The 23,893-nt window shown below is 47.9% G+C and overlaps 1 protein-coding gene across 2 annotated transcripts in view; it reads left to right on the top strand.

Moving 5' to 3' along the window:
• Positions 1-23,893, top strand: part of ZDHHC2 (zinc finger DHHC-type palmitoyltransferase 2) — a 205,346-nt gene that overhangs the window by 78,817 nt on the left and 102,636 nt on the right. For both annotated transcript variants that reach the window (XM_040334664.1, XM_040334663.1), the window contains exon 3: positions 16,485-16,579. In XM_040334664.1, the coding sequence (XP_040190598.1) occupies positions 16,485-16,579 (95 nt within the window). The remainder of the gene's footprint in view (positions 1-16,484; positions 16,580-23,893) is intronic.

Raw genomic sequence — 23,893 nt, 5'->3', positions numbered from 1 at the left:
AAAGAACCCCCTCGGTGCAGACACCCGCATCGGGACAGATCCCCCCCAGGTAGTACAGGCAGACAGATCCCCCTCCCAGGTAGTACAGGCAGACAGATGCCCCCCCCCCAGGTAGTACAGGCAGACAGATGCCCCCCCAGGTAGTACAGGCAGACAGATCCCCCCCCCCCCAGGTAGTAAAGGCAGACAGACCCCCCCCAGGTAGTATAGGCAGACAGACCCCCCCCCCTTGGTAGTACAGGCAGACAGATCCCCCCAGGTAGTACAAGGCAGGCAGATCTTCCCCCCAGGTAGTGCAGGCAGACAGATCCCCCCAGGTAGTACAGGCAGACAGATCCCCCCCAGGTAGTGCAGGCAGACATGTCCCCCCCACGTAGTACAGGCAGACAGACCCCCCCAGGTATAACAGGCAGACAGATCCCCCCAGGTAGTACAGGCAGACAGATCCCCCCCCAGGTAGTACAGGCAGACAGATCCCCCCCAGGTAGTACATGCAGACAGATCCCCCCCCAGGTAGTACAGGCAGACAGATCCCCCCCCCCCGGGTAGTACAGACAGACCCAGCGCTGTGTCCCGCGAGTGCTGGCTCCTTTCCTAATGTTATGGCCGCGGCTTTGGCCTAGCTCTGGAGCCGCGGCCATAGCATTAGGAAAGGCCACGGCTTCGACCTTTCCTAATGCTATGGCCGCTGCTTTAGGAAAGGCCGCGGCTTCGGCCTAGCTCCGGAGCCGCGGCAATCCGCGGATTACAGTGTGTGCCGTTCCGAAGGAGGTGACCCGTTCGGATCACGGATCAACTGTGATCCGTTGCACCCCTACCATGGAACACAGTGAAGACAGTCATCATCAAGTGGAGAAAATATGACACAATAGTGACATTACCAAGAACTGGACGTCCCTCCAAAATTTATGAAAAGATGAGAAGAAAAATGGTCAGGGAGGCTGCCAAGAGTCCTATAGCAACACTAAAGGAGCTGCAAAATATCTGGCAAGTACTGGCTGTGTACATGTGACAGCAACCTCCCGTATTCTTCATATGTCTGGGCTATGGGGTAGAGTGGCAAGAAAAACATCCAAGCCCGGCTAAATTTTGCAAAAATACATCTGAAGTCTCCCAAAAGCATGTGGGAAAATGTGTTATGGTCTGATGAAACCAAGGTTGAACTTTTTGGCCATAACTCCAAAAGATATGTTTGATGCAAAAACAACACTGCACATCACCAAAAGAACACCATACCCACAGTGAAACATGGTGGTGGAAGCATCATGCTTTGCGGCTGTTTTTCTTCAGCTGTAACAGGGGCCATAGTTAAGTTAAAGGGAATTATGAACAGTTCCAAATACCTGTCAATATTGACACAAAACCTTCAGTCTTCTGCTAGAAAGCTAAACATTTAGAGGAACTTCATCTTTCAGCATATCAACGACCCAAAACAAACATCCAAATCAACAAAGGAATGGCTTCATCAGAAGAAGATAAAAAAGTTTTGCAAAGGCAGAGCCGGAGCCCAGACCTGAATCCCATTGAAAATCTGTGGGGTCATCTGAAGAGAGATGTGCACAGGAGACGCCCTTAACAATCTGACAGATTTGGAGTGTTTTTGCAAAGAAGAGTGGGCAAATATTACCAATTCAAGTGCCATGCTGATCGAATCATACCCAAAAAGACTGAGCGGTGTAATAAAATAGAAGGGTGCTTCAACAAAGTATTCGTTTAAGGGTGTGCACACTTATGCAACCATATTATTTTATTTTTACTTCCCTCCGCCTAAAATATTTCAGTTTGTTGTTCAACTGAGTTGTAGAGTTTATAGGTCACATTAAAGTGAATGTAAACCCGATTTTATTTTATTTTTTGTCACAATGTACAGTATAAGATTTCCTATCATCTGTGCCCAGTCTTGCCACACAGAGTTAATCCAGCTCTGAGCAATCCTCTTTTATTGTTCAGTGAAATAAAACGGACTTACAGAGAAAAACCTTAGTCTGTTCCGCCCTCTTGCTGTGAATGACAGGTTATTTACATATCTCATGCACTAGCCTGGAGACAGGCATTATTTTTTAATTCCCACCCCCACTGCTTTTCTGAATTCATGTGGTTAATGAAGTCTGCAGTTTTTCATTTCTTATAACAGACAGAGGGGAAACATTTGACAGGTAAGGATACATGCAGGAGGCATGTATATCCTTATAGATCAGCACTATGGCAGTAGTTTAGAAAGTATGAGAGTGGGTTTACATCCACTTTAAAGGTGGAAAAAGTTCTGAAATTATTTATCTTTGTCTCATTTTTTTACATCACAGAAATCTGACATTTAACATTGACATTTGACATTTTAACAGAGGTGTGTAGACTTGTTATATCCACTATAGCATGAAAATAAATCTACAGGATATCAGATGGGATGGACCATAATGGAATGTAAAGCATGCTTCTGCAACCCAGTACAGTGGAAAGGTTAAAGATTTCCTTTTTTTATTTGCTCGGAGTTGGGCTTTATGCCAGAAACAGCCAGGCAACTACATTTTTCATAAAGAGGTCTGCAATGGAAGCCTATTGGCAGTGCATTTTTCCAGTGCAGTTAAAAGGCATTAACAGTAAGATGAAAATAGATCACACAGCTTTGAGGTTTGATAAATACTCAATGAAAATGTAACTCACAAAGCTAAAAATGTAGCTTCTAATTCCATAATTGATACCATCATGTGCCATTTTCAGGGTTTTGTCTGAATATTTTCATCAAAGGTACAGCTGATTTGGCGTTCTGCATGTTTCTAATTGTGGCTGTGTAATCTCTGTGAACAGATGTTATGGAATTAGCAGCTCCTGTAGAATAGCTATGATGAATCTGGACACAGCATTGTAAGCTTTTTACACAGCGGTCTCACAGGTTCATGTTCTGTAAAGTGGAATTTTGGAGCTCAGGTGCAGATTAACTTTATCTGCCAACTGTGATGATCAAGATAAAGGTAAAGTAAACCTGCCACAAACGATTCAAACTGAGCATATAATGAAAAGTACATAATTGGCTTATATCTTCAGTGAAAACTGCATATTCAAAATGACCAGTAGATTCAGAAATAGATAGACAAATGTTTATACTGGAAAATCAGCCATGGCAAAGACCAAAGAGGAATGAATCCTTTCTGTAAAAGGCAAGCTTGTTTCCACTCTACCTTATTTCCTAACCTTCTTATTGGTACATGAGGCCTCGTACACGACCGAGTTTCTCGGCAAAAACCAGCAAGAAACTTGCTGTTTTTTTTTTTTTTTTGTCGAGGAAACCGGTCGTGTGTACATTTTTTCGACGAGGAAACTGTCGAGGAACTCGTCGAGCCAAAAAGAGAGCATGTTCTCTTTTTCCTCGACGGGAATGGAGAAAATTGGCTCGCCGAGTTCCTCGACAGCCTCACAAGGAACTCGACGAGCAAAACGATGTGTTTCGCCCGTCGAGTTCCTCGGTCGTGTGTACGAGGCCTTAGGCTATCCATCACTTTAAAGGACCATGGGTAGGCTCAAAAGAGTTAAGCTGGCCATACATGGTACAGTTTTTTCATTAAACCATCCGGCAGACATCTTAAGTCGGAACTAAAGTCTTTTTTTTTATTTTTATTGCGGGCACGCATAGCTCAGTGCCTGTATGTCCGGATGACTAAACTTCTGCACATGCATAGAAGTTACGTTATCCTGCAACTGCCAATCAAGATCGCCAAAGACCTATGCCTGAAAGAATCTGGGGAGAAGATGCAGGCACCAGCGAGGAACTTTGTGGGCATTGAACCACTGGAGCTAATGTAAGTATCTCACATTTTATGAAAATGAGAAGGGAAGCTCTCACATTGCCACATCCGTAAATTAAGGGGAACACAAAACAGAGGGGATACCTGCTAGATAACCCTGGGTCGGACTTTTAAGGCACAATAAACTATGGAGAAGTTTTAGAATGTTTTATTGAAAAAAGTACATAGTATGAAATGAGCATTCGAAGACAAGTTAAAAATCATATAAAATTATACAAAATATACAGTGAGCCCTTGTGCGTCAATGCGTTTCACCGTTAGGCTTCATCAGGACACATTCAAGGTTCAAAAGTAGCAAGAAAGAAAGCGGGTATCACTATCTGAAATAAAACACGTGTGTTTTAAAATTATGCTAATGATTATAACACACATCCTAAAAAGCACTGATCTGTCCAAAAGAAGAGCCAAGGCACATATGGGTACAAAAGGCAAAAAACTAAAAACACAAAACAACAACATAGGCACATATGGGACAGATCAGTGCTTTTTTGAATGTGTGTTTTACGTGTTTTATTTCAGATAATGAGACCCGCTTTCTTTCTTGCTACTTTTGAACCTTGAATGTGTCCTGATAAAGCCCAACGGTGAAACGCATTGATACACAAGGGCTCACTGTATATTTTGTATAATTTTATATGATTTTTAACTTGTCTTCAAATGCTCTTTTCATACTATGTACTTTTTTCAATAAAACATTGTTATTTTTTTCTAAAACTTCTACATTGTTTACTGTGCCTTAAAAGTCAGACCCAGGGTTATCTAGCAGGTGTTTCCTATCTCACATTTTTGTTCCATTTTAAAACCCAACTCCAAGCAATTTTTTTTGTATATACAGTATGTCCCTCTGGATGTTTTTTGTTAAAAATCGTTGGCTGCGGGGGCGTGGCCCGACGCAGCATGGAGTAGGACGTGTGGTCTCTAAGCTCCGTCCAGTACTCCTTTTCAAAGATTGATCCTGTGCTATTTACCCTGCCAATCAAGTCGACTACCTACATAGGGTCCCTCTGTATACCCTGCCTAATCTCCCTGGGTACCTGGAAAATCGGCGGCCCGAGCAGAGCCGCGATTCACCTCCATGGCGGCCGCATCTAGGAAAGTCTACGGCTTCGGCCTGCACGTGGAGGTCCGCGGCCATCTTGGTCCTCCCGATCCCGGAGCCAGCTCTGGGCCCTGTCCTTCCTTCAGACCTGGAGTCCTGCCTCACACCCTGCCTGACCTCCTCAGACTCCCGGCGGCCCGGGCGAGGCGGTGATCCTCCCGTGTGGCGGCCGGGTTTGGGAAAGTCCGCAGCTTTGGCCTACCCGCGGCCATCTTGGTCCTCCAGATCCAGTGCTGGGCCCCGTCCTTGTATCGGGCCTGGAGTCCCTCCTCATGCCCTGTCTGGCCTCCTGAGGCATCTGGCTATCCAGCACGGTAACCATCTCCCACGACAGCAGCACTCAGGCAAGTTGGTGGCTTTGGCCTATGCATCCTGGTCCTCCTGTTCCCTGAACCAGCCTGTAGACCCTCTTCCCGCTCTGCATAACCCACTTTGATTGGCTCCAACTCCCGCTCCTCACACCCGTTACCATGTCCCCCCAAAGAGTCAAAAGTCCACCGCAGCGAATTTCGCACAGTACCGCCGGAATGATGGTGAGGAGGCTGAAGAAGATGGCGGCGCTGAGAAATCGGGGGGAGAATGCAGGCAGGGGGACACAGACAAACTGTTGGAGGCGATTACACTCTGCAGGACCTCTCTCACTGCCCAGATCAAAGAGGTCAAGGTGGAAATTTCTTTGATTAGACAGGATTTCCAGAAACTTTGCGACCAGGTCATGGAGACAGAAACCCGTATCAGCACGGTGGAAGATGTCCTGCCTCCACTTCAGGCCGGGTCTGAACATATGCAGAGGCAGATTAACCAGTTAATCGCCAAGCAAGATGACATAAAAAATCGCCTCAGGAGGTGCAATCTCCGCTTCGTCGGTCTCCCGGAGGGGGCGGAGGGTAGAAACCCAATGTCGTTCCTGGAATAGCTCTTGGTGACCACATATGGTCAGGAGGCCTTCTCCCTCATGCTGACGGTGGAGAGGGCACATAGGATTCCTGCTAAACCTCCTCCTCAAGGAGCTCCCCCCCATACATTTATTGCAAAGCTTTTAAATTATAAAGACCGGGATGCGGCGCTTAGGCCGGCGAGAGAAGGGTAACATCCCAGTAGGCAACGTCAAAGTAGCAATATTCCCTGATTTTTCGGCCGAGATACAGAAACGACGGCAGAGCTTCGTGGAGGCCAAACGCAGGCTGCGCAGCATTCACCTGAAGTATTCTATGCTTTTCCCGGCACGCCTGAGAGTGGAACATGATGGCCGAGTATCGTTCTTTGAGGATCCTGCGGAGATCATCTCCTGGCTGGAGCGCAGGCCTGCGCCTGGGAGAGATGACTGACCGTGCACCCGGTGAGCCATATGGTAAGATACCTTTATCCCCAGTGTACACTACTACTTGGCCTGATTTAACTACCCGTGTGACATTGCTACTCCGACCTACGCTACACGTTGGCGAGTACACATCAATATACCCTTCCTGGTCTAAGGGGGCAGGTGGAATCCTGTATCTCCGCAAAACACGCCACCACAAATGCTGTTCGGCAACCTGCTACAGGTCTTTCAGTGAACCGGACCTTTTTTCCCGTTTTTTTTTTTTTTTCTCTGGTATATGCTGAGTCGACTTGATGCATTTCATTGCCCCCTCCATGGGTGTCTCTTTCCTACCCCTGAATTGAATTACCACACTGTAGTCCTACAAGCCGCATGCACAGTGCAGCGAATTTACGCCCCACTAACCACTGGGAACCATGACTATGTAGATGAACAGAGAAACTGGGTCTTAATGCGTTTTTCCTCCACTAATACGCTGGGGGGCACACCTAGGCCCCCCCTTCATCTTTGTCGGTGGGAGCTGGCTCAGAACCACTACTTGACCCAGTGGCTAAGACTGTTCCTCATTTTCTTCTTCCATGTGAAGCTACTGTTTTTCCCAGATGGCAGTCCAGTGTTGTTAAGGGATCATGCCTACACAAGTTGGGGTGGGTGTAAGGTGGGGAGGGGGAGGGGAGTGTTGAACAGTTATTTTTACAACTTTTAAGTGTGCATACAGTGTTTCAGGAACCGATCGTGGGTAATTGTGTATATGTTGAGGGGATACCTCACACAATGTTTAATGTATTTCAGTCATGTTACATATATAATTTTTCACTGTGTCTTAGGATCTCTGTTTTACTAAGGCGAGGTTATGTCCCTTGTACGGAAACATGACAGCTATAAAATTCCTTACATGGAATGTGAGGGGTCTGCGCGAGAAAATTAAACACTCGGCAGCCCTTGCATTCCTCAAAAAGCAACGTGCAGATGTGGTGGTGCTGGTTGAGGGCCGACTTCAAATGTCCCTCTGCCGCCCTTGGGTGGATTGGGCGTATCACTCCACCCACACGACTCACGCGAAGGGTGTCTCTGTATTAATTGCCAAATCTGTACATTTTGAACTGTGTGAACTCATCACTGACCCCAATGGCCGGTATGTATTTCTCCATGCCAAGTTATATGGTGAACAGTTCCTTCTCATGGCTTTTTGCATACCTCCTCCCTTTAGCGCCACTGTGGTTCTGGAGGGCTTTGCCTTCATGTCTCGTAACCCCACAGTACCGGCAATATGGTTGGGCGATTTCAATACTACACTATGTCCGTCCCTAGATAGACTGCAAACGGCACAGATATCGGACATTAGCGCTGATGCGACTAAATTCTCTAGACTCATCTCCACAACTTCCCGCATACTCGAGCATACTCCTCCTTCTCCTCCCCACCCTCAGTGTCCCTATTGACAAACCGCAGAGGTCATGGAAACTGAATCCGTTCTGGCTCTCACTGCTTCTGGAGGATGATGAGCTCATCGCCCAATGGAGGCAGTATTTTTTGGAAAACGATCTCACGGCCTCTATAGCCGCAATCTGGGACTCATTTAAAATATACGCCCGTAATACCCTGATCTCACACATAAATAAAATCAAGGCGGACTCCGCTGGCGCGTTTGACAGGGCGGTGTCGGAGCTAGTCTCTACTGAACGAGAATACACTGCCAATACCACCCCGGCAACAGCAGTTCAGCTTAAAATGCAAACTAGGGTGGTAACCCAACTACAGTATACGAAGGCTGGTCAAAAGCTTTTCTTAGTGCATAGCGAAAATAGACCCCCAGTTGTCATCACCCTCCACGGACCAGGGGGGTGGATGGATCACGGACCCACGTAGCGTAACCTCTGAGTTCAGGGATTTTTTTGCGGACTTATAAAACGACAGTGACTGATCCGACGGACTTGCAGACTGCTTTTCTCCACAGTATCACCTTCCCCCAACTGATGAAGGATCAGGTGGACTCGCTTGAGGCACCCGTTACCACAAAAGAAATAGATGCTGCGATCGCCAGTTTCGCTAGATCCAAATCCCCGGGCTCCGATGGTCTCCCTGTTGAGTTTTACTCCCAATTTAGTGAACTACTAACTCCCAAGCTGCTTGCATTATTTAATCACCTATTTGAAACCTTCACTCTGCCCCCCCTCTATGCAGGAAGCGATGATAGTCCTTATCCCCAAACCTGGGAAAGACCCGGGCTACCCTGAATCCTATCGTCCCATCTCTCTTCTGCAAGTGGATATAAAAATACTAGCCAAGGTGTTGTCCCTCAGATTGAACCAAGTCATTCTGTCCCTTATACATGCGGATCAGGCAGGTTTCTTTTAATCTATGTAAACTATACATCAACCTCCAGGCTACACATGCTTAAGTTGGGTCACGGGTGGTGGTGACGTTAGACACAGCAAAGGTGTTTGATTCAGTTGAGTGTGGATATCTCTGGAGCTGCTTGGAGGGATATGGCTTTGGACCACGGTTCATCAGGTGGGTCCAGCTGCTGTATCGGGCACCTGTGGCCAGGGTGGTGGCTAATGGCTGGCCGTGTCGACTGTTTGACCTCAGTAGAGGCACGAGACAGGGCTGCCCTCTTTCACCACTGCTGTATGCCCTGGCCGCAGAGCCCTTGACCATGTCCATCTAAGCTAATCCGGAGATCAGGGGACTGAGTTCTGGCACTTTGACTGAAAAGATTAGCGTGTATGCAGACGACACACTGTTATACGTGGTGGACTCAGGCCCCTCACTACACGAGGCTCTCCAGACAATTGAACGGTTTGGGACTTTTTCTGGGCTAAAAATCAACTGGGGGAAATCCCAAGTTCTTTCACTCGACAGCTTCCCACCGACTGAATTCCAAGACAGTTTGCCATTACAACGAGTCAGTACCATAAAATACTTAGGGATAAACGTATCCAGAACACCGCCAGATTATATACACTTAAATTTAGATCCATTCATTTCCCATGTTAAGTTCAAACTAAGAACCTCGGCCCGTCTGCCACTAGGGGTCTGGGGCCGGGTTAACCTCTATGTTCTCTGGCATTCCCCAGTGTACTTACCCCTGAAACACTTTAAATCCCTTGAGGCACTTCTCAAGCCGTTCGTATGGGGAAACAACAGACACAAGGTAGCTTGGCAGGTGCTTAAAAACCCCACATATCTGAGGGGGCACAGCCCTCCCTGATTTCAATCTCTACTATATTGCGTTACAATTATCCCAACTGTACCATATTGACAAGACAGATAGGGAGCGGTTTCTTTAACTGCTTTGCCCGAGGTGGGCTCGGCGCACTGAGGACTCAATCTCCTCGCTGGCGATGGGCTCTAGTGGTGCAGGACAGGGAGACGACAGACAGACTCTGGTATATCACTACAGACGCATATGGGACCTAGCTTCTGCCAAGCTCGGGATACCAACCTATAACGATTACACCCCTCTATGGCATAATAAAACTCTGACAGAATTTCTACAACTGCCTGATGTAGACCTCTGGTCTAACCATGGCATTCTCTACATGCACCAACTGTTTGCTGATGGAACCCTCAAAACTTTCTCCACGCTTAGCGAAGAATTCTCACTCCACAGGTACATGCTCTTTCGATTCTTGCAGGTGAGACACGCGGCTCGGGGTCAGTTTTTGGAGTCCACACCGCAGGCTGCCCCTAATCCACTCATGGCCATAATCAAAAGTACTGACCCCTGCAAACTAACATCGGCCTTCTACAGTATGCTTACTACCCCTGCATCCACCAAGTTGGCATATAAGCTCAAACCTAGATGGGAAAGGGTGATAGGCCCTTGGAGGATAAGGAATGGGAGGAGGCTCTAGAATCCTGCAAGGCCGTCTCACCCAAGCTCTCAGACAGATTGACTCAAATTTACATTATCCATCAGGCATATCTCACCCCCCTTCGGGTGGCCAGATATAGAAACACCCAATCTACCCTTTGTCAGATGTGTGGGAGAGAGGTGGGTACATTCTTTCACTAATGTGGTCATGTCTCAAGATACAGGGCCTGTGGGCGCAAGTGGTAACCTTCCTACACGACCACATGGGTTCTCCGGTCACCCTAGACCCGAAACCATGCCTACTCGGGGTGTTCCCAGATACCATAGACAAATACACAAAGACGTTCTTGCATGAGACATTGTTCTCTGTGCGGAAGGTAATTGCCCGACAGTGGATGCGGACCGTGAACCCTGGGTTGATGGAGTGGAAGGTGGAGGTAAATAATACTTTACCGTATAAAAAGGTTATATACATTAACAGGGAATGCCCAGCCAAATATGACAAAATATGGAATCGTTGGCTTCAAGACTCTGATTCTTGCACGCAGGGCACTCTGGGTCTGTATTGCCCGAAGAGTGGCCTGCCCCTAGCCGGGTATACTGTTACAGGTCAGGGCGACCCCCACATTTGGCTCCAGATACTACTCTTTCTTCTTCTGTTATTTTTTAATCTTGTATTCATAGGTTTCTTATTCATGACGCCAGCCTTGAACTGTATGTATTCTGATTGCTGCACACCCTCATGTTATCAGTAACACTGTGGTTGTATGTAATGACATGTATGCACCTTTTGTTATAATAAATTTGTTTTAAGGAAAAAAAAACGTTGGCTGCAATACTCACCTTTAATCCTGAGCTACCCGCAGTGCCTTTTTTCCTACAAGATGTCCTCACCTCTTCCTTCCTGAGAAAATTGTCCTGCACTTACAGTATTGTTTGGAGAATACGGTAAAAAGTGCAGCACTAAGTGACATGTGTATAAAACAAATGTTGAATATGTGTGACACCAACACAATGTGGGCACATACGTGCTGTGATGAGAGGTTGTGTACCAATAAAGTGAATAAGTCCTAATACATCATGTGTGCAAAATCAATGACTGTATATCCACTGTGTATTTATTAGGGATGTCCCGATACCGATACTAGTATCGGTATCGGTACCGATACCAAGCATTTCCCCGAGTAATTGTACTCGGGGGAAATGCTCCGATGCGTCAGCCGATACCTGGGCAGGCAGGGGAGTTGCAAGTCTTCTCCCCCCGTGCTGTCTTTCCCCGTGCTCCGTGCTGTCTTTCCCCCGTGCTCTATGCTGTCTTTCCCCCGTGCTGTGCTCTCTTTCCCCCGTGTTCCGTGCTGTGCTCTCTTTCCCCCGTGTTCTATGCTGTGCTCTCTTTCCCCCGTGTTCCGTGCCGTGCTCTCTTTTCCCCCCGTGTTCCGTGCTGTGCTCTCTTTTCCCCCCGTGTTCCGTGCTGTGCTCTCTCCCCCCCCCTTCCGTGCTGTGCTCTCTTTCCCCCGTGTTCCGTGCTGTGCTCTCTTTCCCCCGTGCTCCGTGCTGTGCTCTCTTTCCCCCGTGCTCCGTGCTGTGCTCTCTTTCCCCCGTGCTCCGTGCTGTGCTCTCTTTCCCCCGTGCTGTGCTCTCTTTCCCCCGTGTTATGTGCTGTGCTCTCTTTCCCCCGTGTTACGTGCTGTGCTCTCTTTCCCCCGTGTTACGTGCTGTGCTCTCTTTCCCCCGTGTTACGTGCTGTCCCACTACCCTCTCAATTTGTCAGGATGAAGAGCAGAGGTAGGAGCTAAACCCGGCTAAACCCGGCTCCTACCTTTTCAGAATGAACAGAGTCAGTGATCACTGACTCTGTCCATTCATATAACTGAGCATCGTAACCTGTGTTTACGATGCTTCAGTTTATAAATGGAGAGGATCTTCCCTGCATTCATTTCAGCTGAGGCTGCAGAGAAAGGGACTGGGGAATCTGTGTGCTTAGTTCCTTTCTCTGTCTTAAAGGTCAGAGGTCTGTTAAGACCCCTGATATCTCTCCAAAGACCCCCAACAGAGCCGATTAAAAAAAAAAAAATTGCAATAAATATATAAAAAAAAAAAAAAATGTAAATAAAATAAAAAACACACTGACAATCCACCCCCCCCCCTAAAAAAAATCACTGTAAAAAAATAAAATAAAAATCTTGTTTTAAAAAAAAATAAAAAATACTGTCACATATCGGCGAGTACTTGAAAAAAAAAGTCTCAAAAAAGTGGTATCGGGACAACCCTAGTATTTATGATCAAAGGTAAATATATGTAACACCACCACAATGTAAGCACATGAATTACCAAAAGATTGGTTAGATACCGATAATAAAGTGTATGAATGCTAAAATAACATGGAGTATGGAATCAATTGCTATTAGTCACAATAGGTTGAATTTTGAGGTTCAACTGATGCAGAAAAGTCCACCTGTATCTACATCAGAAAGTTCACATGGCAAGCTGAACAAATTTGGTAATAGAAGATTGGAAGCAAAAGTCTATGCAGGGGAGACAGTAGTGGACAGTCATCTGCAACAGGGTCACAAAGGGTTGTACCTACCCTACCCCCACCCAGGGGGGAGGGTAGGTACTCTTACCAGAGACTGTGGACCAGCGACACAGTGAGTCAAACACGCTTAGATGAAAACTGGAACTCTGTCGTCCCATCACCGGAAATTCTGATGGCATGCACGGATATCTCGTCCGACAGATTATCATAAAATTGGGTCAAAAAGGAAAAAAGGCCTCCACATAGTGTAGATCAAAGATGAATGTGTTTATTTAAAATAAGAGTACTGACATTCTGATGATGTGTGCAAAATAAAATCGATGTGAGGACTAAGAAATCCAAAAACAAGCAAAATCTGCAGATCTGACTGGCAGTAAACCAACGCGTTTCGTCCTAAAGGACTTCAAATGGGGTATAGGCCAGCTCTCCCACACTGCGCAAATATATATAAGTATTTGATAATCCAAATAGCAGTTAAAACTGCATTAGTCCGTTCCAGGCACTAAAAACTACCCGTCATGGCAAATAGCGTGAAACACGCCTCATACTGATTATTGTTGCAGAGGGCAGTGATCATGTCGTCATGTTAGTGCTGCTCTCTGCATCATCCAGGACAGCCTACCACTATGAGAAGACTAAATAGGAAGACAACCCTAAAGGATGTGTGATAAAGGCTAGTAAAATAAAAAACAAAAATAAAAAATACTTTCTGTTGGTGTGGTAGGCCAGAGTTGAACATTAAGGTGCCAACACACACCTTTGTTCTTTCTCCGGAGTCCTGGGAAATATCTGGTACTTCATGTACCTGGTGCTATATGGAAACATGTAACCTTGTCTCCAAAAAGAGTGTCCCAGTGCCAGGCTCCCATGTTGTCACATGAGAGCAGCGCAGAGCTTGCCTAATGGTGTGTAGGCTTCATCTTTCAGAACATCTAAGCTTGTACAGCAACTTCTGGCACCTGGTGTCAACTTTTGTCTTAGTTCAAAGCATACTCCACCTTCGAGGCCTAAATTTAAGATGTAACATAAAAATGTCACATTCCTCAACCCCACCCCACTCTCAAACCACCCCCCACTTACTTGAAATCCTAATGTAAAGAAAGAGCAGAAATTCTGTTCATTTTCTTTAATGTGAGTGGAGATGATGGGATAATAGCAACCCCAGGTACATTGTAAACTTTCTTAAATACAGCACAAAGCCAATGAGCCTAAAGATGGCCAAGATGCCACACATTTTGTCTTATTCTTGCTGAATCAGCCGAAAGTTAGGCCCTTAATGGCCCTGCAAGCACCCCTAGCAAAACAAAATTTGATGTTAAAATTGGGTGGGAAGTTATCATCCTGTTGGGATATTTGGGTAGCCAGGGGTGCTGCAGCTGCTTGAATACAATAACAGGCAGTGGAGACTTTTCCATCCATTGGAATCAACTGATTTTCTTCAGTTCAGAAAACCAAGTTGTGTATGACTACCTTTAGGAGTCTGCAAGGTAGATTAATACAACGTCTTAAAATGCTATAGATGGTAGGGGATAGTGGATAATTACTGTTTAACACCTGTGGTTGTTCAAAGCACACTCAGGCTGTCTTTGCGGTTGCTTAGCCTGGAGCAAGCTCAGGAGGGGGGGAAATGCCGGGAGCCAACAGACAGTTGTGCTCCCAAGAGAAGACTGACACAGTTCATGTAATCAGTTTATAAAAATATGCTTTTATGTTATAAGCATGAATATTTATGTATTTATCAGAAAACATAAATGCCCGTGCCCAGCTTAAAGTGTGTCTATACTGTTTACAGGATAAGTATAGTTTTTTGTTTTTTTTCTTCTAATGCAGGATTGCGTTCTACAGCTTGTATACTGCCAGTCTGTAAATATCAAGCTGTAATATTTAATAGAATAAATCAGTGATCCCACTGCCTGGCCTGGGATTCGCTCCCAGGAGCACCTCAGATAGGGGGAGTGGTCAGTGGACTAAATAGAGTAACAGGGGGTGGGGGTCTATGTTGGGACCACTCATACCAAATAATGACCAGCCTCACACTAACACCTCTCTTTGGAGTATGTGCTCTGCCCTTATTGTATGAGGAGACTGGAGATATATATTCTGTGCCACCCTGCACAATTTCAGCAGGTGGACTTTGTTAGATAGTACAGTTTGATAGTCATTTGGCAGCACATGATCTGACTATTGGAACCCAGAATGTTTAAAGAATAGTACAGTGGAACCTTGGATTGCGAGTAACACGGTTAACAAGCGTTTCCCAATATGAGCACTGTATTTAAAAAAATCCTGACTCGGTTTGCGAGTGTTGTCTCGCAAAACAAGCATGATTCAGGCCAAAGCTGTCTGCAGTACTGCTTTTGGCCTGAGGTGGGGGTGTGCCGGAGCCGAGCAGAGCCGAACGTCGCAGATCGGCACCATTCGGAAATGCACGGGAAGACCCAAGGACAGCACGGCTGACCTCAGCAAATCTCAGGTAGAAAGTCTTTCCGAGGTTTGCCGAGGTCAGCCGAAGTGTCGTCGGGCCTTTTCGGTCGTTTCCGAGGCTCTCCGGCGCCCCCCGCCTCTGGCCGCATGCGGTATTACATCCCATTGAAGTCAATGCTGAACAAATTATTTTCATTTCAATTGACTTCAATTGGGAAACTTGCTTTGATATGTGAGTACTTTGGATTACGGGCATAGTCTTGGAACGGATTATGCTCGTAATCGGAGGTTCCACTGTACTCTTATTTTTTACGTTTCTTGAGAAAAATAAGACCTCTAATTAGTGAGTATGAAAGGTACAGATAGATGAGAAATATTTTTTTTCTCTGAAATCAGGGAATTTTTTCTACCACTGCCAGTCATGTGATCAAATGCCAAAACATTGGTCACATGACTTCAACCAAAGGGACCTGGGAGAGCGCCATTCAAACCGAGCCAGACAGTCAGCTGCTCTGATTAATTCAGATCATTAGTCTACAGCACACTAAAGCATTTGGGAATGTGACTGTCACCAATAGGGATTCCAGTATAAAGGTTTACTATCTATCTGTATGTACCGTTTATGTTGATTGCATAGAGGGGTGATTTTTTAGGGAAAAAATTGGACTAGAGTATAGGTCTTTTTGAAGAGGTAACTAAGCATTGGATTTCATTTAATGCACATAGAAAGATAAAATAGATAGTTAAAGGGAACAGAATATAGTCTTAAAGGCCAGCACCATCTCAATCTAATATTTAAGTTGTATGTGACTGTTGACAAGTTGAATTTCAATCAAGGTTTTCAAAAACTCTCAAGCCCCGTACACACGACCGGTTTTCCTGACAGGAAAACTGGCAAGAGAGCTTTTGGTCGGAAAAACTGGACATGTGTATGCTTCCTAGCAGTTTTCTCGTCAGGAAAACAGACGGGAATCTCGACGGGAACCTGCTCTCTATTTTCCCGTTGGGATTCCTGGCGGCAAATTTACTAATACTCTATGGGAAACACTGAGAGGCAGTGCCCATGGAGCATACACATGGCCGGGATTCCCGGCCAAAGCTCCATGGCAGTTTTCCTGCCAGGTTCTCGGCTTTCCCCTCGGTTTTCACGGCAGACTTTTTACGAGATTCTGCATACTGTTGATTATTGTAAAGCCCAGTTGTGATACCTAGATTATGGCCTTGTGGGTAGAGATGTGACTGAGTTACTGGAGTCTTTAATGGATCTAAGAAACCCACAGGAGCCAACGCAGAGCTAAATTATAAGTATTCAATTGTCAGTTCCTTTTATTAAATTCCACTTTAGTTACATCAGTTACTCTGGTTCAAAAAGACACATGTCCTCAGAATGAAATCTCAGTTTATTATGTGGGTTTTATAGGAATGACCATTTAACAGAATGTAACTCTTAATTTGCAATACTGTCTTTATTTTTGTTTCTACAGTTCTCTGCTTGATAGCGTATCACTTCTTTATACTTCTGTTTGTCTGGTCCTACTGGAAGACAATCTTCACATTGCCAATGAATCCTTCCAAAGAGGTAAATTAACTTATCGATATAGATTGTGAAGGTAACCTCTATAAGAAAAAGCTATATCTTGAAACTGCAGTGAATCTTAATGCAACAAATTGCATGTTAAGCTGGCTATTGTTTCCATAAGCAGTTGCCTGCATGGATATTCTGGGGAAGAAATACTAAAACTGGTGCACTCAGAATCTGGTATAGTTGTGCATGGTAGCCAGTCAGCTTCTAACTTCAGTTTGATAAATTAAGCTTTAGCAATGAAACCTGGAAGCTGGTTGGTTTCTATGCAGAGCTGCACCAGATTTTGCATTTTCCAGTTTTAGTAAATCAACCCCTCTGTATATTTGCAAACAGGTTGCACTACCTTAATATTCACTAACCGGGAAAGGTACCGTATTTATCGGCGTATAACACACACTTTTTTCCCCTTAAAATCAGGGAAAAATCCCGGGGTCGTGTTATACTCCGATCCCCGCTATCTCTAAAGGGGAAGAGGAGCGAGCGCCACTGAAATAGACCGAGCCGAGTGTACTGTGTAATCGGCTCCGCTAGCAGTCACACCCAGTCCCGCCTCCTAGCCTTTATGTCCCACCATTGGACAGGTGTTGTGTCCATCATAGGAGCCAGACTGCGAGACGAGCCGAGAGGAGCCGAATACACAGGGCATCCAGCTCTGTGTATCTCGGCGGTGCTAACATTTAAAAAATCATGCTGCAATTTTGGGCAAGGCTGCAGATGGACACTGGGCAAGGCTGCAGATGGACACTGGGCAAGGCTGCAGATGGACACTGGGCAAGGCTGAAGATGGACACTGGGCAAGGCTGCAGATGGAGACACTGGACAAGGCTGCAGATGGAGACACTGATAAGACTGCATTGATGGACATTTAAAATGTATTTTATTTCCTTAAACTTCCCTCCTAAACTTGGGGTGCGTGTTATACGCCGTTGCGTGTTATACGCCGATAAATACGGTATTTAAGACTTGTTTGTGAGGGTGCCTAGGCACTCCTGTGTATACTACCTAAAAGCTGTATATCTGCAGTGTGAGATGAAAGGCACTGCTGCTTTGGTTGTTGGTCTCAGAAGATTTGGAGTGAGATTTGTTGATGTCACTGCTGTGTTGCTCACTGTTCTCCTTGAATGAATGAATGAATGAATGACTTGTATAGCGCAACGCATGCAAACTGAATCGCTTCTGGGCGCTTTTTCCAGCCAGTATCTGCTTTGCTGGTGCGGTCATTTTTACCCCGTAGGATCATGACACGCTAGGGACACACAGTCATACACACATATATGCATATATACTGGGCCAATTTGGACGAGATCCAATTTACCTACCAGCATGTCTTTGGAGTGTGGGAGGAAACCGGAGTACCCGGAGGAAACCCACGCAGACACAGGGAGAACATGCAAACTCCAGGCAGATGGTGTCGTGGTTGGGATTCGAACCAGCGAACCTTTTGCTGCTAGGCGAAAGTGCTACTCACTGCACCACTGCTGGACGTTCTGGTGACTAGTTCTATGCCCAAATTATCGTCTAGGTATGTTGATGGGTGAATGATGGCACTGCATCTCTACACATAATCTAGAAATACAATGTGATTTGAGAAAATACAAATTACTTTCTTGGTGCCATCCAAATATCAACAACACAACACATTATGTAAAATGTTTTATATTTATTGCAAAAACCATTAAAGTCACATAATAAAATAGTGTACACCATTTGAATTCACATATGACAAGTGTTATGTCCCATAGCATATAGCATAAGTCACTGGTAACTAGTCCCTTTAGTTATCATATGTAGGAAGGCCGAGCAGTGGCCTGGATTTATGGGCGGAGCCCGGCAGCCTATATAGCTACCACGCTCCGCTGCGGGCTCCGTCAGTTCCCCATGCCCAGGACGTACTTCCCGGCGCACGTCTGACGTCACAAAGCGACTCTACCAGCGAACGAACACCCAGGCATTTCGTCCCCCTCGCTCGCAACATCGCGTCCGGCTGGTTTCCAGGTAAGTGACACATTGCCCCACGATACCGCCTCACGAACGTGCCCGCCCTGGGACACCCAGTGCCTCAGTCAGGCTAGGCACCACCCACGCCGGGTCGCCTTTAGCCGCAGTAGCCGCTCACATCATGGACGTGCCCGTGGCACATCCACCCAACGCATCCGCCGGAGTAACCTCCCCCCCTGCCAGCCTTCCCTCGCCCCGCGGTCACGTGTCACCCTCACTCAGCACGCACCAGCATCGTTTCTCCCCACACACAGCCCAGCACACTGACAGGTGTCCCTCTGGTGTCACAAGCACTCAGCCCCATCTCAGACACCCATTGCAGCACCATGGCACCCGTACTGCCGTGTCATCACGAATGCACCCCCAGGGCTGGCCCCATTTCGGCACATAGCCCAGTACTCAGCCCTCGCCAGTCGCATGAGTAGAGCCCCACTCCACGTCCCGCCATGGGGTAACACCTCACGCGTCTGATGCAACCCCACACTTTCACACAAACCCGCCCCTGCACCATGTCCTAATCACTATCGGCCCCATTTCAGTACATGTACTAGAGCCGGTAGTCGTCAGTCGCATAGCAGCGCACCGATTCACGCCTCTGACATGGGACATTTCGGCCACTCACCTAGCTGCCACACATCTGCTTGAATCTAAGCATTTTTCAGGCGCAGCTCACTCCAGCAGGCCCGAACCCTGCCCGGCCCCGTTTCGGCACATGCTCCAGAGCCCAGCAGGTGCTAGTCACAAGCGCGCCGCACCGGTTCAGGTCTCTGCCATGGGACATTTCCGCCACTCGCCCAACCCACACACACCCCAGCAAGCCCACGCACACCCTCAGATGCAGTCCCACCCACGTGCCCCACTCATCCCGGCCCCATTTTAGTACATGCTCCAGAATTTGCACTCTGCAAGTCGCACCTCGCCGCACTGGTCCGAATCTCTGTCATGGGAATTGCGGTCACCCATGTCATTGACACTTGTTTACGTTCGGGTCCCTGCACATCCTCGCAAGCAGGCTCGGCTCAAGCGTACCCAAGCGGTGTCGGCCACATTTCAGTACATACTCCAGAGCCCGCTCGTTGCCGGCCAGACCTGCAACGCACCGACACATGCCTCTGTCATGGGACATTTCTGCCATTAATTCCACCGCCGCACCTCCTCATTCGTTTTACCCACTTAGTATCAATCGAGATCAGCTAACCCCCCCCCCCCCCGTCCCTAATATTGTCATTTCTCCCACAGGTCAGTCAAGCTCAGTAGCTCCTTCCTGCATCCCAGGTAGGACGTAATTTCTACAGGTAAAAAAAAAAAAATACCCCCATTCCCCGCAGGTCACAGAAACAACCCAGCGCACGAATCACCCTGAGTCTCAGGCCGGCAGCCAAGACCTTTTTGCCCCTCACTCCCCGCCCCCCGCTTCAGAGAGCGGCAGCTCACACTCCTTCAAGGGATGGACCATCCCCAAGTTGACGGCAGAGTTGAGGCGCAAGCAGGTGCCTTTTCCAGCCACAGCCAGGAAGGCAGAACTTTTTAGGCTCCTATTCCCGCCTCCAGCCTCAAACGATCTCCCGCCAGCCTCACCCGGACCAAGTACCCAGCAGGCCTCCTTGCAGTCCATATCCGCCGCTGTGTCCCAACTCACACCATGATTTTAACCCTCTCTACCACAGTCACAGACATGCAGGCGAGAATGACTCTTCTGGAGACTCGCCCAACTACGGCCACCCCCGACCCGCCCACAGTCCAACTGCAGACACCTCCCCCGGCTACACCCGCAGGCAAATGTTCCGTAGTCCTCCCAGTACACTTGGTCCCCGCCAACATTAGGAAGGACATCCTGGACGGCAAGGACGTCAACCTTGCCTCCCTCCTCATTTCAGTCCACAACCTAGCAGAGAACAAGGCCTACGCCTGGGGAGACATCTCAGTGGTCCTCAAGGCAAAAGATCCAAGGCTCAACCGCAAATTATCTGTCCCGGAATTCGCGTTGGCCTTTGGGATGCTCAGGGACGTCCTATGCTCTGCCTCCCCCAATAGGAGGGAAGAAATGGACCTTTATCTCCACACCTTGGTGGATCTGGGCTACAAATACGGAGGCTTTTAGTTTTACGACGACCACCACTCCTTCTCAGCCAAAGCAGCGGCCAGGCTGCTACAATTCCAGACCACAACAGATTGGAATCTCATGGACACCGAGTTGTTCTGCCATCACTTCGCCGGCCTGCGCTCACCCTTATGTGCTATTTGCCAATACTCCACACACACCGCCAACAGTCGCCCGTTTAAACTCCCCTCCACCTCAAGGGCAGCTCCGAGCCTACCGGCCACTCAGCAGACGACTCAGGCGGACAAGTTTGGGCGCCCAGTACAGACTGCAGGGGAAGCGGCCATCTGTAATAACTTCATCTACGGCTCCTGCAACTTCAGCCAATGTCGTCTACTCCATGTCTGCCTTACATGCCACAGAGCACACCCCAGAACCCTATGCCAAGTCAAACAACAAAAGAAGACTTGACTAGGCCGTATAAATATCTCCTGGCTGGAGCTCTACCTTACCTCCCACCCCACCCCCTCTCTCAACACCTCCTCATCCAAGGCTTCACAGCAGGATTTCACACAGGCCTCATTTCCCTCCCCCACACAACTCACGAGTGTAGGAACCTACGCTCAGCTGCTACAGACGAGCAGGCCATAGACCAGCTCTTGCAGACGGAGCTAGAACGAGGCTTCATCATAGGCCCCTTCACTAGGCCCCCCTTCAACACATGGAGAGTCAGCCCTATTGGACTTGTCAAGGGCAAGTTCTCGAATAAAGTCAGTTTGGTGTACGATCTGTCTGCGCCTCATTCTTCCCCCTACCCCCAGCCTGAACTCCTTAATCCCCTCGGAGGAGTTCTCCCTAAAACACACGTCCGTAGACATGGCAATCAAAGCCATAATCAAAACCGGCACAGGCGCCTGGCTCTCCAAGGCCGACATCTCAGACGCCTTCAAACTCCTGCCTATCCACCCATCCCTCTGGTGTTGGCATGGCATTAAATGGAGAGAGTCATACTATTTTGCTACCAAGCTGACCTTGGGCTCCAAGTCTAGCACAGACTCTCACCTGGATACTCTAGCACCAAGCCCAGTGTCAGGAAGTCATCCACTACTTGGACGACTTCTTGTTGATCGAGCAACCTAGCACGCCCCCAGGAGATCTCGACAAGTTAAGACTCGTTTTCAGGAATCTCAACATTCCCATTGCGGAACATAAAGTGGACGGTCCAGCACACTCCATCACCTTCTTCGGAATTAACCTGAACACCATCTTGATGCAAGCCAGCCTCCCCCCCCCCCCACAAACTGACCCGCATCAGGGCAGTCCTGCAAAGTTTCACCCAGACGCAGGGATGCACCAGGAAGCAGTTGCAGTCCCTCTTGGGAATGCTCAATTTCGCTTTAAGGATCATCCCTCAAGGACGGTCCTTCGTCTCGCGCCTCCTGGTTTTCCTTTTCCACTCACAGGACCCCGATCAGATCCTCAAACTAGATACCGCAGCTCTAGCGGACCTCTCAATGTGGGAAGAGTTTCTCACTAACTGGAACGGTATTTCTATGTTCATATCGTCAATCTCGCCCCTCTCCCCACAAGTAGTGACCGACGCCGCAGCCTCTACAGGCTTTGCGGCAATTTTTGGCCACCACTGGTTCGCAGGACCATGGCTGCCAGAGATACTAGCAATTCCAGGCTTCACCCAGACTTCCTCCTTGTTCAAGCTATACCCGGTCGTAGCAGCCGCCCAACTCTGGGGCTACGAGTGGGCAGGACAAACGGTAGCCTTCACCACCGACAACCAGGCCACAGCCGACATTATCAACAAGGGCAGGTCCAAGTCCCTCGTAATAATGTCCTTTCTACGTCGCCAGGTGCAACTGTCCTTGCAACACCAATTTAACGTCCACTGTTCCTTCCCCCCCGACAAGTGTAATCTTGCCGCAGATGCCCTATCTCGCTTTAACTATGCTTCCTTTTTTCAGCAGAGACCCAGAGCCGATCAAACTCCAGCTCCTATACCTCCTTGGTGTCACCTGACCCTGGACTAAAACAGCACCTACAGCAAGCGACCCAGCTGATCAACCAGTCACTCTCTCACAACACTCTTAAAGCCAACCGTGCAGCTTGGGACGCCTTTAGCAAGTTTCTGGCGCACCACTCCGCGAACACTACCGCAGACGTCAAGCACATACTGGCCTTTGTTTCTTACTGCCACAGTTGCCAGTCCCTGTCCTACAACACCATCCGTCTCTACTTGGCAGGCGTCCAGCACTTTCTGGCCTTACAAGATCCGACCAAACCCTCGCTGTTCACGTCTCACGCAGTCAGAGCTGCCCTACGCGGAGTCCAGAAACGACAACCAGTCCTCAACAATAAACGCCTACCCATAACCAGCACCATCTTTAGAGACATGTCTACCATCCTCGCCGCCTCTCCGTTCGGCCTGCTCCCAAGCCTGGTTATACAAGTAGCCATCTAGCTGGCGTATTACGGGTTCCTTCGACCGGGTGAGTTTACCTATAGCAGCCCTGCCGGCCGAGTTCTCCGCAGACAGCATTTGGTCCGCCATCAAGACCGATTCACGCTCCATCTCACCGCGTGCAAAACCCAGCAGTCAGGCCCTGGCGTAGACGTTGGCATATACAAAACAAACAACACCTGGTGCCCAGTTACCATATTGGACCGCCTACTCACACACTTACCAGCACAATCAGACTCTACTCCTCTACTCCCTTTTCTGGTCAAACCACTGAGCACCAGTCAGTACATCAACCACGTGAGGATCCTTCTACGCACCCTACACCTCAATCCTACTCAGTATTCGGGCCACTCCTTTCGCATCGGAGCAGCCTTGACCGCCTCTCGACACGAGGTCCCCGACCATGTCATCAAGAAGCTAGGAAGGTGGAATTCCACCTGCTTCGCCTGGTACATCCCAAACCCGCAAGTGGAAATGGCACAAGCTTTCGTCAAACTGGCACAGTGAACGATCTGATCCAATAAAATCATACCCCTACCTGAATGTTTTTGTCCCCTTATTTTGGCATACCATCCATTAGGCCAGGGCACACTTCAGGCCCGTTATATGTTGTAAGTCCTTGTCACTCTGTGTCGTCCATACCCATATCGGCTATAGGGCTCCAACCATAAGTAGGAAGGCAGAGTAGCGGCCTGGGTTTGTGGGCGGAGCCCGGCAGCCTATATAGCTACCACGCTCCGCTGTGGGCTTTGTCAGTTCCCGTGCCCAGGACGTACTTCCCAGCGCACGTCACCCA

Source organism: Rana temporaria, chromosome 1 (assembly GCF_905171775.1).
Source record: "Rana temporaria chromosome 1, aRanTem1.1, whole genome shotgun sequence".
NCBI classification, from domain to species: domain Eukaryota; kingdom Metazoa; phylum Chordata; class Amphibia; order Anura; family Ranidae; genus Rana; species Rana temporaria.
The sequence above is the reverse complement of the archived record's forward strand: the minus strand, read 5'-3'. Positions and strand labels throughout refer to the sequence as shown.